The 18,961-nt window shown below is 31.7% G+C and overlaps 1 protein-coding gene across 4 annotated transcripts in view; it reads right to left on the reverse strand.

The window, feature by feature from the left end:
* The window catches only part of erc1b (ELKS/RAB6-interacting/CAST family member 1b), a 321,625-nt gene that overhangs the window by 273,189 nt on the left and 29,475 nt on the right, over positions 1 to 18,961 (reverse strand). For all 4 annotated transcript variants that reach the window (XM_056456008.1, XM_056456007.1, XM_056456006.1 and 1 more), the window contains exon 3: positions 1,287 to 1,703. In XM_056456008.1, the coding sequence (XP_056311983.1) occupies positions 1,287 to 1,703 (417 nt within the window). The remainder of the gene's footprint in view (positions 1 to 1,286; positions 1,704 to 18,961) is intronic.

The raw sequence follows: 18,961 nt of genomic DNA on the forward strand, positions 1-18,961 counted from the left end.
TTCAACCGGTAAAATGAAGAGTGAAATGATGGACACTTCACACACTCAACGACCGCAGCTTTGCACACGTAGCAGAAGGGGCGGAGCTATCGGGCGCTCATCTTGGATAACTTTATTTACTTTGGATTGTGAAAGCAAATCTCCCCTGCAAGAGTGATTATAGCGCCTCATGATGGTGAATGCGGTTATACTCATGGCAGGTATTATTTGGTAGTTTGGTCATTTATTTCACCAATTTGGTAACCGACAAACGTCATCAGGGAAACAGTTTGAATTACCGCCTAGCAAAAAAATGTATATACTACATATAAATTGTATAATAATATACTATGCTGTTGAGTGTGTAAGTGCATAAGTACATAGTGCATAAGTGAATAGTGTATAGTGTGCCATTTGGGATGCAGCTGTAGTGTTTCTGTGTTTTGATATCTGCCTTGTTTTCTCATCATCAAATCTTTGCCACCTGTACAGACCATTTATCTGTTATTTTACTTCGCCTTTTGGATTACCTGCATGTACCCATTTGCTTCTGTGTTTGACCGTTGCCTGCCTGACCATTCTCTGTTTAATAAACTGCACGTGGCTCCCCAACTCCGTTGTTCAGCGATTCAACGTTACAGATAAGCTTAGAATTAAGTGAAAAAAATAATAATAATCAAATCGTGAGATTTTAGTTTTTAGATTTAAAAAAAACTCCAAGGTGTCAACCCAAAATCTAAAATAAATAAATAAATAAATAAATAAATAAATAAATAAATAAATAAATAAATAAATAATACTAATAATAGTAATAATAGTAATAATAATAAAATAAATAAAAATAAATGTAATAAATTTTAAATAAAATAATAAAAATAAATAAATAAACGTGTATTAATACATATTATACTAATGAAAAAATAAATAAATGACATACACACACACACACACACACAGGCACATAAAACTGATATTAATGATGAAAAATCTTAATTGTAAAATATATATTCAGAATTTGAAAAAAAAAGCAATAAAAGAGATTTAAAACTTAAAAAGAGAAAGAGACACTTAACAAAAATACTTAAATTTATTTTTTTAAATCTGAAATGTGAGGGAGAAAAAAAATTAAGGACAAAATGCATCAAAATTGGCAAATGTAAACTCAAAATTCAGAGGCAAACTGCAAAAATTGAGTAACAAAAAGACAATTTTAAAAAGAGTGGGTAATGCTTTTACTAAATTTATATGGGCTGAATTTTAACAAACAAATTAGGTTGCCTAAGCATTGTGTGCAGGTTTCCTCTTACCTCTCTCAGCAGCCCCATCTCTTTGTCCCTCTGCTCTAGTAGACTCTCCAGATGGTGGATGTGCATTTCAGCATCGGCCAGCCTCCGGGTGCGCTCGTGGTCCTCCTCGCTGGCCTTGGCCGACAGCCCTTTACTCTGCAGCATCTCCAGCAGCTTCTTGATGGACTCGTCCCGAGCGCTGAGCGTCTGCTTCTGGGTGTCGATGCGCAGCTCCATCTCCTCCAGAGTCTTCCTCAGGAGAAACAACTCTTTGGCCTGACGCTCGTGCTCGCCGTGCAGACGCTGGAAGTTCTCCTCGGTCAGTTCGGCGGTGAGAGGCTCGCCGGGACGAGCGCTGGGGTCCTGCTGGAAGAGCTGGTTGAGGTCCCGCTGGATCCGCAGCTCGTCCTGGAGGGCCTGAATGGTCATCTGGAGATGCTGCAGATCAAACAAGCGGATGCAAGGTGAAGAATGTGTCAATAATGTTGCTTTGTAACAGACTACAATGAAAAACAATGACTCACTGGATTTACTCAATTTTACTTTTCATTGGATTTACTTTTAATAATTAATAATTTTAAGGTAAGTGATTGCTAACAATTAATATGGGCTGAATTTAAACAAACAAATTAAATTTAGTAGTGGTCAACCTAAATTGTTTGTGTAAATTCAGCCCAAATAAATTGTTTATAATCACTTACCTTAAAAAATGTGAATCCAATGAATCTTATATATTTTTTCAGTGCTAAAATTCTGGCTGTATAGAGAAATCAGAGGTAATCTTAAAAAAAAGACAACGATGATAAACATATTGTAATAAGGGTAATTGTAACAATTTTTAAAACTTATTTTAACCTAAAATTTTGTAAAAACAAAATAATATGCACAAATAAATAGAGACCAAGAACGTGTCGTGTAAATGTTGTTTTGTAACTAGCAGTGCTAACATTCTGGCTGTATAGGAAAATCGGGTATAATCTTAAAAAAGAGACGATGACAGACATATTACAATTATTTTTAAAACTTTTTTTAAACTAAAAATTAAAATAAAAACTAAAATTGACATAAACAGAAACAAAAGTTTTTCAAAAATTAAATAATAATAAAATTTTTAGCAAATAAAAACTAATTTAAATAACAAATACCCTCAAAAATAATTTAATAAACATATGAATACAAAAATAAATAAACAAATGTATTACAAAACAGACACACGCATTACAAAAAGTAAAAAACTGATAGAAATGAGTAATTAAATACAATAAAATTAAATATAAAAATTTAACAAATGAAAATGATCGTATTAATAAATCACAAATATCGAAAAATAACTCAAAGTAAAAAAATAAATAAATACAAAATCAAATAAAAACAAACTAATAAGACAAATGTAAATAAAAAATTATGAATTTATTATGAAATTATAAATGAAATTATAAATGAAATTATTAAAAAAAAAATCCCAGTACTGGTTTGGGGCTGGAAGGGCATCCGCTATGTAAAACATATGCTGGAATAGTTGGCGGTTCGTTCTGCTGTGGCGACCCCTGATAAATAAGGGAATAAGTCGAAGAAAAATGAATGAATAAATTATTTAAAATAATAAAAAAAAAACAAATGAACACATAAACAAATGAATGAGCAAATAATTGAACTAACTACTTAATAAATCCTTAAACAAAAGTAAATTAATTAAATACAAAAAATGTATAAATTAACTAGTAAAATACAGACACAAATAAAACAATAAAAAAACAATAAAGTAAATTCAAAACAGCTCATAGCCACACACAAACATCTAGAATAAAATAATAACATTATAATCATACTAATAATTGAGAGTAATAATAATACTAATAATAATCATACAAATAATTCTCCAAAACCTGGTATACCAATAATAATTCGCCAAAACCTTGTATGACTTCTCCAGAGATTTTAAAAACACTAGTTCAGCTGTGAGAATCTACTCCGCCACTGAATCTCTGGGGGTTTGAGTGCGTTTTACAGCTCTAAAGACAGCCGGCTATTACTTCCACCTGGAGCAGCTCTCAGGAGAGCCGGAGTAAACACAAACCACGCTCTCCAAACACACCAAACAACAGGTCCCAGAGGACACGCTTTCAGGCCATCCGTCCAGCAAACACACACTTTACATCAACAACACAAGAACAAAGAAGAGAGGCCAGAGGGCATGAATTTAAGAAGAGTCATAAAGATGTTTGCTGGCGTCAACAGGCGTTAGGAGTCACTTTTTTTTGGCAATGCATGAAAATGTTACTGGCAAACAGATGATGATGATTAAATGCAAACAAAACATGAATAAATAAAAATGTATATTGTATAAATAATCATTTAAAAAACTAATGAATAAATAATTAAAATTAATTAAAATAAAAAATAAAAAATAATAATAATAATAATATTCATATGAATAAAATTAAATACAGCTGAAAATCCCTTTTAAAAAGTACAACACCTAAAATAATTAATAAAACAAACAAAAAAATAATTAAAAAATACACATAAATAATAAACATTTAATTTAAATAAAAAAATATTTAAATAAAATAAAAAAGTAATTAAAAAAAATAATAAAAATAAATATACATCTGAAAAACCGTTTTAAAAGTACAACACCTAAAATAATGAAACAAGCAAAAATAAAATAAATAAATAAAAATGCTTATATAATAAACATTTAAAAACTATTAAATAAACAAGTTTGAACTAATTAAATAAAATAAAAATGAATAAAAAATTAAATAATAAAACTAATCAATTAAACACAGCTAAAACCCTTTTAAAAGTACAAATTCTAAAATAAATGATGAAACAAGCAAAAAATAAAAATAAAACACATAAATAATAAACAAACACTTAATTTAAAACTAAGAAATAAATACGTTTGAACTAATAAAATAAAAATCTTTGAATAAAACAAATATAAAAAATAACAAAACAAGCAAATAATGACAGAAAACTAAACAAAAAAATAAATAAACATAAATAAATATAAACAATTTTGATAATGACCATGACTAAAAATAATTAAGATATAAATAAAAACTATTAAAGTCAATTATAAAAAAAAAATTTTCAAACAAATATTGCTTTATTTCAATAAATAAAAACGAACAAATTAAATAAAAATAAATCAAACAAAATACTAAATCTAAGTTAATAAATACAAAACAAAAATGCAAAACAAAATGCAAAAAAGCACAAAAAACGAATGAATGAACAAACAAACAGACAAACAGACAAAACAAGACATAAACATCTAATAAAACTGATTGCTCTTTTCATCTTTGTTCCTTTATTAATCTGGGGTCGCCACAGTGGAATGAACCGCCAACTTTTCCATCATTTGTTTTACACAGCGGATGCCCATCTAGTTGCAACCCATCTCTGGGAAACATTCAACATTCACACATACAATACAGACAATTTAGCCTACCCTATTCACCTACAGTATAGCACATGTCTTTAGACTGTGGAGGAAACCGGAGCACCCGGAGGAAACCCACACCAACAGGGGGAAAACACGCAAACTCCACAAAGAAACGCCAACTGACTTGAACCAGCGACCTTCTTGCTGTGAGGCGAACGTGCTACTCACTGCGCCACCGTGCAGCCCATATATATATATGTGTGTGTGCATATTTTTGTGGTATTTCTTTGAAAATGGGATTTTATTTGCACAGAAAAACACATTTGAACCCCACTTCACAATAATACACAGACACAAAAATAAAGTAATAGTAATGAAAATGTGAGTTATGGTCTTTAGTAAGGAGCTTTGAAATAAACACACATTTACAGAAAGAGACACTGACTCTTCTATTACTCTGTAAATACTGCCTTTATACTCTCAGCAGTTTGTAATGGCACCACAGAGACAAGACTCTACATTATTCATCAGCCTCTTCTAGCTCCTGTTATTTCTGTGTGCGTTTGGAAAGAGAGAGTGATAGAAACAACGGAAAAAAGATTACACATTTGTGCATGAAAAAGAGTATTAGCTTTGCTCATAATTGCATGGCATTATTGTAAAATTTCAATATATGCATATATGTATTTATGTACATATGTATGTATATATATCCGCTATATATATATATATATATATATATATATATATATATATATATATATATATATATAAAATGTATATATATATAAAATGCAAACCTTTGACAGGACAAAACAGGGATCAGTTAAATCAGGTAATCAGGTTGGTCATCTACTTTCTTTATATACTATTCCAATTTTTCCAGACAGCAAACATGGCCTCCACAACGAAGTGACCTAACGCTCTTAGAACAAGCCTTCAACTATATAAAGTTACCATTAGGCTTTTGAACGTGTCTGATATGAAGAGATTACATTAAAAGGGCAATCAAATGAAACCCAAGAGTTACAGAGTTACGTCTGAACATGACCCGCAGGCCTATAAAGCAAAGCAGACAGCAATCAGACACAAACATCAGGTCGATAGCAATATCAACAAACCATTTCTCGGACTACGCAGTGGTTTGGATTTCCCCTCACACATGTTGATAGCGGCTTTTGCAACTGAATATATCCACGGTGTCTTTCATTTCCACTCCATATCGCCTCACACACCACATCACATCTTTTTCTGCTGAAAAGGTTCGCCCTTGTCTAGTCCCGTCTCTAATCTCAACTCCTACATGCCCTTCAAGCTAATCTCTCCACCCTAAAAGGCACAGGGATTGACATTTCCTGCAGACTTTAAACTCCAAAACACAAAGACACCCTGTGTTTTACTCTGAAACACACACCGAACCATGATTTGAGACAGTTTTCTTGTGGTTTGGTGTTAAGAGACGTCCTTAATTTTTTTTTTTTTTAGAAAAACAAACATTGCACACAAAAAAATATTGTGCATTTATGCATTTGTGCTTCACACAGATGAGTGGGCTTGACAAACCACTTGTAGAAACAATCTATCTTAAAAAAACAAACAAACAAAAATATTTCATAATTAGCACTTCTTGTGTGTATTGCTTCTTGTTGAATCACTGAATGCCTCCTCAATTGTAAGTCACTTTGGACAAAAGCGTCTGCTATATGACTAAATTTAAATGCAATTCATGTGAAAGTGTTTGATGTAAATGTAAACTTGACCATTTCTTGGTACACTCAGGTCATCAAAGATGCATGTGATTTGATGGTCATTTATGTTTTACATATACATATTGATCAATTAATCCCCTAACTTAAGCTCAATTTAGGGTTTTAGCACAGAAGCAGAACTTAATTATCTTTTAGAGCAGGGGTCACCAATCACGGTCCTGGAGGTCCCTGCAGGGTTTAGCTCCAACTTGCCTCAACACACCTGCTTGATTGTTTCAAGAATACCTGGTAAGACCTTGATTAGCTTATTCAGGTGTGTTTGATAAGAGTTGGAGCTAAAATCTGCAGGACACCGGCCCTCCAGGAGCAAGTTTGGTGACCCCTGTTTTAGAGCAAGCAAATATGTGGTATCAGCTACCTTCTTACCACTTTTGGACTTTATGGGTATCTGTTGTGTATGAACACTTCAGTATAAAAAAAAAAAAAACTTGACTCAAAAACTTTGGCTGTAGTAATCAAACACATAATTGTACTGCATTTAAAAACGCAGGCTTACCATCATATAGCCAAAACATTTTCCATTGGTGTAGTTTGATTTATAAGTCTATTAGTGGTCTAACACATATTACAATTTACATAAAAAAAAACTTTTGATGTAAATGTAAAATTCCACTCACGTTTTGTTCCTTCAGGCCATCAATGATGCATCCGATTTGATTCGATTTGATAGTCAGTTAGGTTTTTAACTTCATGTTGATCAACTAATCTCAAAACCTAAGCTCAAATTGGGAAACATATGTTTATGGTGATCTGTTGTACATGAACACTTCTGTTTTTAAAAATCAAAAACTTGACTCAAAAACTTTATACAGTTGAAGTCAGAAATATTAGCCACCCTGTATTTGGTCCCTAATTTTTGTTTAACTGATTTCTTCTATCTTTGCCAGGATGACAGTACATAATATTTTACTAGATATTTTAAGATACTAGTATTCAGCTTAAAGTGACATTTAAAGGCTTAACTATGTTGACTAGGTTAAGTTAGGGTAATTAGGCAAGTTATTGTATAACGATGGTTTGTTCTGTGGACAATCAAAATAAAATATTGCTTAAGAGGGCTTTTTATATTGACATTAAATAGTTTTTAAAAAAATTAATTGCTTTTATTCTAGTCGAAATAAAACAAATAAGACTTTCTCCAGAAGAAAAAATATTATAGGAAATACAGTGAAAAAAATCCTTGCTCTGTTAAACATTATTTAGGAAATATTTGAAAAAAATTCACAGGAGAGCGAATAATTTTGACTTCAACTGCATGTGGTATCTGCAATATGGACTATATGGTGATTTTTTGTACTATATGAACATCTCAGTTAAAAAAAAAAAAAAAAAAAAAAACTTGACAAAAACTTTATGGTTGTAATCATCAACACATCATTGTACTTTAAAAAAGGCAGTTACCATCATATACCTAAAAAAAAAAAAAAGTATATCCCTATTGTCTTTATAAGTCTAGTAGATTTTATTAGTAACAACTTTATTGTCCTTGACAGGAAATTTGTTATGGGCATCGCCATATTGCTGCCGACCTTCACTAAAAACAAGCAATAAAAGCAATACAAAATACAGCAGTAACAAAATTTATAATGCTAATTAAGATAGACTCTTGTTAAATAAACCCATTGGAACAGGTACAAAGGACTTCTTATAATGGTTTAACCTACACTTTGGGACTCTATATCTCCTACCCGAGGGAAGCAGTTCGTAATGTGGAAACAAAAAATGAGTAGGATCATTCACAATCCTTTCCACCTGATTGAGGACACAGTTCTCATATAAAACTTGAGGATTAAAATATTCATCGTGCCCAACAATTTTCCATGCCGTCTTTAGGAGATGCATCAGTTTAGATTTACACTGAACAGATAGGTTGCCAAACCACACTGTGATACCATATCTAACAATGCTTTCAAGTACTGCTTTATAAAACAACATCATGAGTTTCTTGTTTACTCCAAAAAGACACAACCTCCGTAAAAAATACAATCTCTCTAATCGTGGTCTAACTCCATCTTATTCGTCTTTGGGTTCGTCTAATTCTAACACATACTACAAATTATTGGCCAATATAGCTATGCATGAATAGCCACTCAAAAGTGCATATCTTAACCACTAGTAAGATTATATTTCTACCTGCGGGTTTTTTGCTCTTTCATGTCAGTATAAACTTTTACTGCTGATGCCAGTGTTTGCACTTCTCTTTTCCAGGCTTGAGGGTCCCACACAAGACTGACCGCACAGAACACACACATAGCACTGACAGTTGCGCAGAAGACCTACTGCTACAATATCGCCTGAGGGTGGAGCCTAAGAGTGATGAGGACTCCCACAATGCTATCGGTCAGCCTTGGGCAAAACACTCACAACTGCTTAAAAGAACAGACCATGGTGGAAAAAAAGGCCTGAGCAGGACAAGACCACCACAGGGGATTGATTCTACTGCTAAAATAAGAAACTGCTGAGATATACCTGGCTGTACATGAACACCTAAACCAGGGGTCACCAATCTCGGTCCTGGAGGGCCAGTGTCCCTCCAGGGTTTAGCTCCAACTTGCCCCAACACACCTGCCTGGGTGTTTCAAGTATACCTAGTAAGACGTTGATTAGCTTGTTCAAGTGTGTTTGATTAGGGTTGGAGGTAAAATCTGCAGGACACCAGCCCTTCAGGAACAAGTTTGGTGACCCCTGACCTAAACCATCAAAAGCAGAAAGAAGTACAAAAGGAGTAACTGGGACAATACGCTTTAACCCTTCTTTTGACTTTCGGGTCAAAAGTGACCCAAACATCACTTTAACAGCAGAAAAAAAAAATAATAATCAATGCTGTTGTTGCTTTTTTATCTTGACATTTGGAGACTTTTTCTAAAGTGGTTCCAATAATAGGAAAAAATATATGTATTATTTTTCTTATGTAAAGGTAGTGTGGAGAGACCACCCTCATAATTGGGTATATGGCCATACATACTGTATGGCCATGATAAATGTGCTATTTAAATACACATTACTTATACTTACTTTCTTATACTTGCTTGCTTTTATTTACTTACTAACACTGACTCACACTTACTGTGTTATATTAATATAAAGGCTGTACAAATTTAGATAAAATTTTGACCTGCCAGCTATAAATACCATTTTTACGCCACAAAACTACTGGCGCACACACACGCACACAAACAATAAGAATATCTTGCTTTATGTTTAATAATAACTTCTTATCATGGATATGCTCTCTAGCTCATTTCTTATGTTGAGTTTTAGTCAGAATAAAAATTGCATTTTTACAGAATTAAACTGTGTTTCTACAGCATTATAATTCTAACATTTTATGCAGAAAATACTTTAATTACTGCTTTCATTCTATACTCTTAATTTTAATTATCATAAAAATACATTGCATACAAGGTACGCAAGCTGTCACTGGGGTGGTAGGTACAAATTTGTACCTTAAAGGTCCATATTACTACCTCAAGGGTACATATTAGTACCTAAAAAGTACAAAAGTGTACCTCTTAAAATGTTTAGGTACTATTATATACTTTTAAGGTACCAATATGGACCCTTTTAGTACAAATGTGTACCTTTAAAAAAGGTACCAGACCAGTGACAGCTTGCGTACCTTTATATTTGAGAGTGTAGCAAATGTTATAAAAACAATACATTATAAAAAACTTACTAACAGTTGTAACAACTGGAAGCAGACTACAACATTTTCTGAGTTTTGAAACCTTTATTTAGTTTTTAAAAACAACAAAACATGCAAACAAAAAGAAATGTGTCTGATATAAATATATTAAATGAATTTCCAGATTAATAATACTAATAATACTGTAATAATACTATAAAAACAATAAATCACAACAACACTATACTATGAAGCTGCTTGCTTTAACGCAATCTATGGTACAACCTGCTACAGTATATAAAGAAGCATAATGTGACTTAACTGGAATGGCAAATTTGAAGGCAAGGACAGCTTTTATTCTCTTTCATTTATACCATCAAGTTATTCGTTAGCATACCCATTCATTTCATCATAAGTTTTAGCATAAGCTAACAGGGCCTTTTTTCATCCCTCCCACTTTCCTCCACGTGTTTGTTTTTTTTTTTTTCTCACTAGAAGGTTCAGATTTTCCCGGTCCAGCCCCCACAGATGGAATGTTTTCAGGAGAATGCCAAACCACAGAATGCTGTGGAGAGGGGAAAAAAAGACTGCAGAGGAATACGCCGGATATTTCAACTGTGATGGGATACTTAGCAGAAACCCAGTCTTCAGAAGAAGACTCAAAATGAAGCAAAACTAAAGGATATGATGAGAAGCAATGGGAAATCTCAAGGATACAGAGAGGCTGTAATCAACAGCATGTGCGACCTCTGACCTTTAATGACCCTCCTGCATTCCATCTATGTTGGTTGGTCTGCAAAAAAAAAAAGACCTGCTCGGCCAATGAGCACAGACTCATTCAGTCTGTCACAACACTTTGCTCTGCCTTCAACTAACACGTTCCAGAGAACAAGAATCCCACACAAAAAAAATGCGAAAGCCACACCTTCAAAATTTCATGGCATGCAAAGAGGATCCAGTGTGGTCAAGAAACATGTTTCATCTGATCTGAAATATCCTGAATAAATGTTATACTTCAGTGGCTTTCAAAAGAGGTCTAGATATATTTGACTCACAGAAAAGCAAGGATGTTTTGTATTATGTTGTCTTGTTTCCCAGTACTGGATTGTGGCTAGAAGGGCATAAGCTGTTTAAAACATATGCAAGAGTAGTTGGCGGTCCATTTCAATGTGAAAACCCCTGATAAATAAGGAACCAAGCTGGATGGTGATATATGGATGGATATATTTGGATATGAATGCATATATATGGATGGATGTATATGGATAGGGATGCATATTTATGGATGGATTTATATGAATTTGGATGGATGGATGGATGCATGCATATATATATATATATATAGACATGGATGGAAATATATAGATATGGATGTACATATATGGATATGAATGGATATATATGGATGGATATATATGGATTTGGATTGATATATATATATATATATTTGGATATTGATGAATATATATGGATATGGATGGCTATGTATAGCTATATTTATATATATTCATCCCTCCATATATATATATATATATATATACACATATATATATATATATATATATATATATATATATATATATATATATATATATTATATATATATATATATATATATATATATATATATATATATATATATATGGAGGGATGAATGGATATATATATATGTGTAAATGAACGGATATATATGGATAGAAATTCACACTTTATAGGTAATATATGCATATTATACATAGTTTGTCAAGATAAGTTCAGGTTTATAAAAAATAACTTAAATAAAAATAAATAAATATTATTCATTTATCTATTTTTACTGTTCAATGTACTGAAAAACATTGCAAATTTAGCACATTAGCTGTTACTTTCCTATAGGCACATTCATGGAAGATCTTATGAACACATTATCTGTGAACATTATTAAAAATATATATACTTTGAAAAGAAACGATTCCATTGAGGCACAAGTTAGCATTCGATTGGTCAATCTGATTGATGATCGCAGAAAGTTATCTTTGTAATCAATGTATAATCTGCACAAATGATCAACACATATGAGCTCCAGTTTACAAAAATGGCAGAATTTAATATAACATGATATAATTTCAGGCTCAGATGCACAAAGGACTAGAGCTAAACTGTGGTGTTTTTCCATCATTTGTCCTGCTTTCGCCATAAAGCCTGCTGAGCTCTTTCCTACCTGGTGAGGCGATTCCTCACGATGGATCGAAATCATGAATAAATCATAGCGAGCACATTAATTAATTGATTTCCATTCTCTGTGTGCGCCCAGACTAATGAGGAAACCCAACGGCAAACCAACAGCGCGCAGAGCCAGAGGTATCAGGTGACAGAGATGAACCTGAAGTTCACAGATCGTCTCCAGTATGTCTGCAACAGTCTGACTCTCGCATCTAACTATAGCAGCACAAAGCTTAAAGAGGCTAAAGTTCATGCTACAATTTCAATGTATTAAACACTTTTATTGACAATTTGTGAACAGCTTGAAAAGAAACATGAATAATATTTACAGTTTAGTACTGTAATTACCAAATACAATATCCTACTGTTATATTATTATTTTGTACAGTATTTAACTGTGTTTCTAGCATTGTATTGCTTTTCTGCAGGAAACACTGTTCTAGGTTTCATTATGTACTTTTAAATTCAATTATCATATTATATGTAGTAATATAATACATTATTATCTCAAAGGGGCTAAAAGTTCATGCTAGAATTTAAATGTATTAAACTATTTTATTTCCAGTGTGTGAATAGCTTGAAAATAAACATAATTACAAAAAAAGAGCCCCTCAATGATTTCCATGGTTGTCTGAGTAGAGTTTATTAATAGGCTATAGACTCAAAATGTAATTTCGAGGAAAAAATCAAATGGAAGTGAAGTCTATATGCATTTTCTGTTCAATGATACATGAATCACATGCTCATTATAATGTCCAGGATAATGTCGAAATGAAGAGGAACTCTGTACTATAATTAATCAGATCTATAGTCATTAATTAATAAGAACTATAGCCTGATCTGTAGTCTAAAATATTATTAAAGATCTGACAAGCAAAATAGGACAATGAGGTTTACAGAAATCTATTACAAAAATAAAAAGATACAAAATACTTCAATTAGCTTTAAACTTCTACAGCAGGAAACACGAAACCAATAATGGAAATGCTAAAAATAAGATTTTAATCAAGCCTACTATCAAAATTGGATGGATGGATGGATGGATGGATGGATGGATGGATGGATATGGATATGGGTGGATATATATGGATATGGGTGGATATATGTAGATATGGATGCTTTGGCTTTAAATCTCTACAGCAGGAAACACGAAACCAATAATGTAAAATGCTAGAAATAAGATTTTAATCAAGCCTACTATCAAAATTGGATGGATGGATGGATGGATGGATGGATGGATGGATGGATGGATGGATGGATATGGATATGGATAGATATATGTAGATATGGATGCATATATATGGAAATGGAAGGATGTATGTAAATATGGATGCATATATATGGATATGGATGGATCTATGTAGATATGGATGCATATATATGGATATGGATGGATCTATGTAGATATGGATGCATATATATGGATATGGATGGATATATATGAAGATATGGATGCATATATATGGATATGGATGGATATATATGTAGATATGGATGCATATATATGGATATGGATGGATATATATGGATATGGATGGATATATGTAGATATGGATGCATATAAATGGATATGGATGTATATATATATGTAGATATGGATGCATTTATATAGATATGGATGGATCTATGTAGATATGGATGCATATATATGGATATGGATGGATATATATGAAGATATGGATGCATATATATGTATATGGATGGATATATATGTAGAAATGGATGCATATATATGGATATGGATGGATATATATGAAGATATGGATGCATATATATGGATATGGATGGATATATATGTAGATATGGATGCATATATATGGATATGGATGTATATATATATATATGTAGATATGGATGCATATATATGGATATGGATGGATATATATGGATATGGATGGATATATGTAGATATGGATGCATATAAATGGATATGGATGTATATATATGTAGATATGGATGGATACATGTAGATATGGATGCATATATATGGATATGGATGGATATATATGTAGATATGGATGCATATATTTATGGATATGGATGGATCTATATGTAGATATGGATGGATATATGTAGATATGGATGCATATATATGGATATGGATGGATATATATGGAGATATGGATGCATATATAAGGATATGGATGGATATATATGGATGGATATATAAGGATGGACATAAATGAATATATCTAGATATGGAACCAAAACACTTTGCAAAAAGTTGTGCGAGGGTTCATTATTATTACTAACAGCAGTTTTTTATGCTCAATTGACTGAAATTTGTAAAACGCAATTAAGTTAACTTAATCAGTTTGTGTTGGGAAAACATTTTTACAGAGTATATTGCCATTAGAGGCAGCACAACACACAAGCATTGTATTGCCTAAAGGTAAACACACACCATAATCTGTTGCAAAGAGTTTTGGATGTTGTGTGTATGTAAGATGAGAGGGCTCTCGAGGGCTCTTCATCCAAAATATCTTAATTTGTGTTGAAGATGAACAAAGGTCACAGATTGGATCAACAGGAGGGTAAGTAATCGATAACAGAGTACATTTTCGGGTGAAATAACTTTAATCTGTAGACTCTCCTTCTCAAAAATCTAATAAATTGGATGGTTCTTTGGAAAAATAAGCAGTCAGAGTATGTCTACAAAGCACATCAAACTGGAAAGGAAAAATCCCATTTTTTCCTGATATGACCCCTTTAAGTCTAGACCTGTCTAATTAGCTCTGCTTCTCATGTCTATGTTTTAGCCTCCTGTTGTGTCCCCGATCGACTCTTCTCAAAACCGTAGCACAGTCAGACTCTGCAGGTCATCCTCACAATACAGGCCGTCATTCAGTCCTGCCGTACCAATTAGAGCTCGTCTCCTGCATCGAGTCTGAGAACATCAGCACAGACTTTAGGCCATCTGTAATAGTCGCACATAAACTGTATAAAAGTCTACCTCATATTTACTCCTAATATGTCTGACATTATACATATTTTACAGTAGAAAAATGGCTCTTCACACTACAAAAAAATTCTCTTAAGAATTTTTCACATAGTTTTTTTGGGGGGGAAGGAACACAAATACATTTTTCTATGTCATCACTGTGAAAACCCCTTTTTGGTTCTTCTTGTATTTTGAAGAGTATAGTTCCTAAAAACAACTATGAGAACACTAAAAGAGACATTACACATCTTAATATTGCAGTATGTCATATAAAAATAAATATATTTATGGTTAAAAACCAACTAATAAGGAAAGCATAGTGCCTAAAAACAACTATGAGCACAATAAAAGAAGCATTAAACATCCTAACATTAAAATATGTCAAATAAAAACAAATATTTGTGGTTAAAACAAACTAATAAGCAAGAGTAGTTCCTTAAAAACAACTATGAACACACTAAAAGAGACAAAAAAAATATCATGTTACAGTATTTAAAATAAAAATTAATACTTGTGGCTAAAAATAAACTAACAAGGAAAGTGTAGTTCCTAAAAACAACTATGAGCACAGTAAAAGAGACATTACACATCATAATATTACATAATGTAAAATAAAAATGAATATTTGGGATAAAAACAAACTAATAAGCAAAGAGTCATTCCTAAAAACAACTATGAGCACATGAAAGGAGACATTAAAAAACTAGTTTTACTGTATGCAAAACAAAGTGAATATTTGTGATTAAAAACAAACTAATAAGCAATGAGCAATTCTTAAAAACAACTATGAACACCGTTTCCCAGAGATGGGTTGTGGCTGGAAGGGCATCCGCTGCGTAAAACAAATTCTGGATAAAATGGCGGTTCATTCCGCTGTGGCGACCCCAGATTAATAAAGGGACTAAGCCGACAAAAAAATGAATGAATGAATGAACTATGAACACCCTAATAGAGATATTAAAAATCCTAATATTGCAGTATATAAAATAAAAACAAATCTTTGTGGTTAATAACAAACTAATTAGGAAAGTGTAGTTCATAAAAACAATATGCGCAGAATAAAAGAGACATTAAAAAAAAACGAATATTACAGTATGTTAAATCAAATGTATATTTGGGTTAAAAACAAACTACCAAGCAAAGAGTAGTTTCTAAAAACAACTATGAGCACAATAAAAGATATTTTAAAAATCCTAATACTATAGTATGTAAAATAAAAAATAAATATTTGTGGTTAAAAACCATCTAATAAGCAATGCGTAGTTTCTAAAAACAACTATGAGCACAATAAAAGAGCAATTAAACCTCCTGATATTACAGTATGAAAAATTTAAATTAATATTAATGGTTAAAAACCAACTAATAAACAAAGAGTAGTTCCTATAAACATTTATGAGCACATTAAAAGAGACATTACATCCTAATATTACAATATGTAAATTAAAAATAAATATTTGTGGTTAAAAACAAACTAACAAGTAAAGAGTAGTTGCTAATAATAACCATGAGCACTCTAAAAGACACTGTAGAAATCCTAATATTACATTATGTAAAATAAACATGAATATTTGTGGTTAAAAACAAACTAGCAAGCAAAGAGTCATTCCTCAAAACAACTATGAGCACAATAAAAGAGACATTACGCATCCTTATATTACAGTATGCAAAATGAAATGAATATTTGTGGTAAAAAACAAACTAAAAAGGAAAGACAAAAGTTGGCATGCATGGATTTTAGGAAAGGAAATGTCTGGTTGAAAGGGATCATTGAGAACTGTGCCTCTCGCTATTGCAAGGCTGCCATGGCAACCAAGACTTGCTGTGTCATGAAGCCCTCGAAGGGAGGCAAAGCCAGACAACTGAACGCGATTATGTAATTAGGCAGATGTGAATAAGGGAGGGTGTAATCGGACGGCAATAATCATTTGAAAACAGACATTTTCAATTAGAGCAAAGCAGATTAAAAGAGATAGCACACTACAAAAAATGTTACATGTTGTTCTGGATTATGAGTGAATTGATAAAGCAAGAACAAACTGTTGGACAATTTCATTGGTTGATACACTTTAATTAAATATTTAAAATTGTATTAAAATGTAAGTATAAAATGCTGATTATTAAAATAAACTAAAAAATTATTCAAATAAAATAAAAGAAATAAATGAGGTCGGAATGAGATTAAAGTTATATAAATATAATAAATAGAATAGAATAAAATAAAATATATACAAATTAAATTAAATAAACATAACTATATATTAAAAATAAATAAAATAAAAAATACAGTATTTATTATTTAAATGATCTAAATAATAATAAAAAATAAATATAAATAAAATAAATAAAACAATTAAAATAATTAAATAAAATAAATAAAACAAATAAAATAATAAAATAAAATAAATACTAAAAATAAAATAAAAACAAATAAGTAAAAATAAATACAAACACTATAAATATAAATAAAATAAATACAAAAAAAAAAAATATATATATATATATATATATATATATATAAATGCTAAAATGCAAACCTCTTTGTTTCATTTAAATGAATAAATACTAAAGAATAGCAAAAAGATGAAAGAAAAAAACTTAATGGTCCAGAAAATAGTGCAATTTAACCCCCAATTATAGAAATAAAATGTAACCCTTTGCCCGATTAAGGCCTAATATCCCATAACCACCACACACATCATTTACAGTAGAGCAGTTTCTAGGTTCTGATGGAGTTGTCCATATACAGTACAGATAAAGCTGTAACTATAAACACCTTGATGGTGGGCGGATCTCCTGCTGACTGGCAGGAAGAATGGAGCTGATCACAACAGCTTAATCTTAATGGAGCATGTCAGAGGGGCCATCTGCACAGTCAGTGGGGTTTCGAGACATAGTAGTGGACAAGGCTATCCTGCTCATTCTAAATCGCCTCTAGCAGACAAACACAGGACCCGGGAGCAAAGAAAAACCCTAAACACACACACCTAAATATTTCATTCTTCCACGTCTTGGTCCCTTAAATGTCCTCCTGAAAATAAAACAATTTTGGTAAGTTTCTTGGATGTTAGTACACAATTATTTGCCCTCCGGTGATTTTATTTTCTTTTTCAAATATTTCCTCAAATGATGTTTAACAGAGCAAATATTATATTCTTATACTTTTTTCTTCTGGAGAAAGTCTTATTTATTTTATTTTGGCTAGAATAAAAGGTTGACCATTTTAAGGTCAATATTAATAGCCTGCTTAAGCAATTTTTTTTTGATTGTCTATAGAACAAACCATCATTATACAATGACTTGCCTAATTACACAAACTTGCCTAGTTAACCTAATAAACCTAGTTAAGCCTTTAAATCTCACTTTAAGCTGAATACTATAGTATCTTGAAAAATATGTAGTAAAATGTTGTGTTCTATAAAAGAAATGAGTCATTAGAAATTAGTTATTAAAAATATTATCACGGCTATTATGTTTTCCAGCCGAGCTACCGAAAATTCATCCATCTTGCCCGTTGAACTATCTTAATGGGAGGAAAAATACAGCCTATTTCAGTGCTTTTTTATATTTTTTATTATATTAAATAAATACAATAAAACAATTAAATAAATAAAAAAGAATTAAAATATGATTAGTAAAAATATATATGTACCCAATAATGAATGCCATTATAATGTTTTAGATTTTTTAAATAATGTCTTTTCTCTTTGGGACAGTTGAATTTAATCCGGGCTGCCAAAAACTGAAGAGTGCCCACCTGCCTGAGAG

Source organism: Danio aesculapii, chromosome 4, assembly GCF_903798145.1.
Source record: "Danio aesculapii chromosome 4, fDanAes4.1, whole genome shotgun sequence".
Classification (NCBI taxonomy): Eukaryota; Metazoa; Chordata; class Actinopteri; order Cypriniformes; family Danionidae; genus Danio; species Danio aesculapii.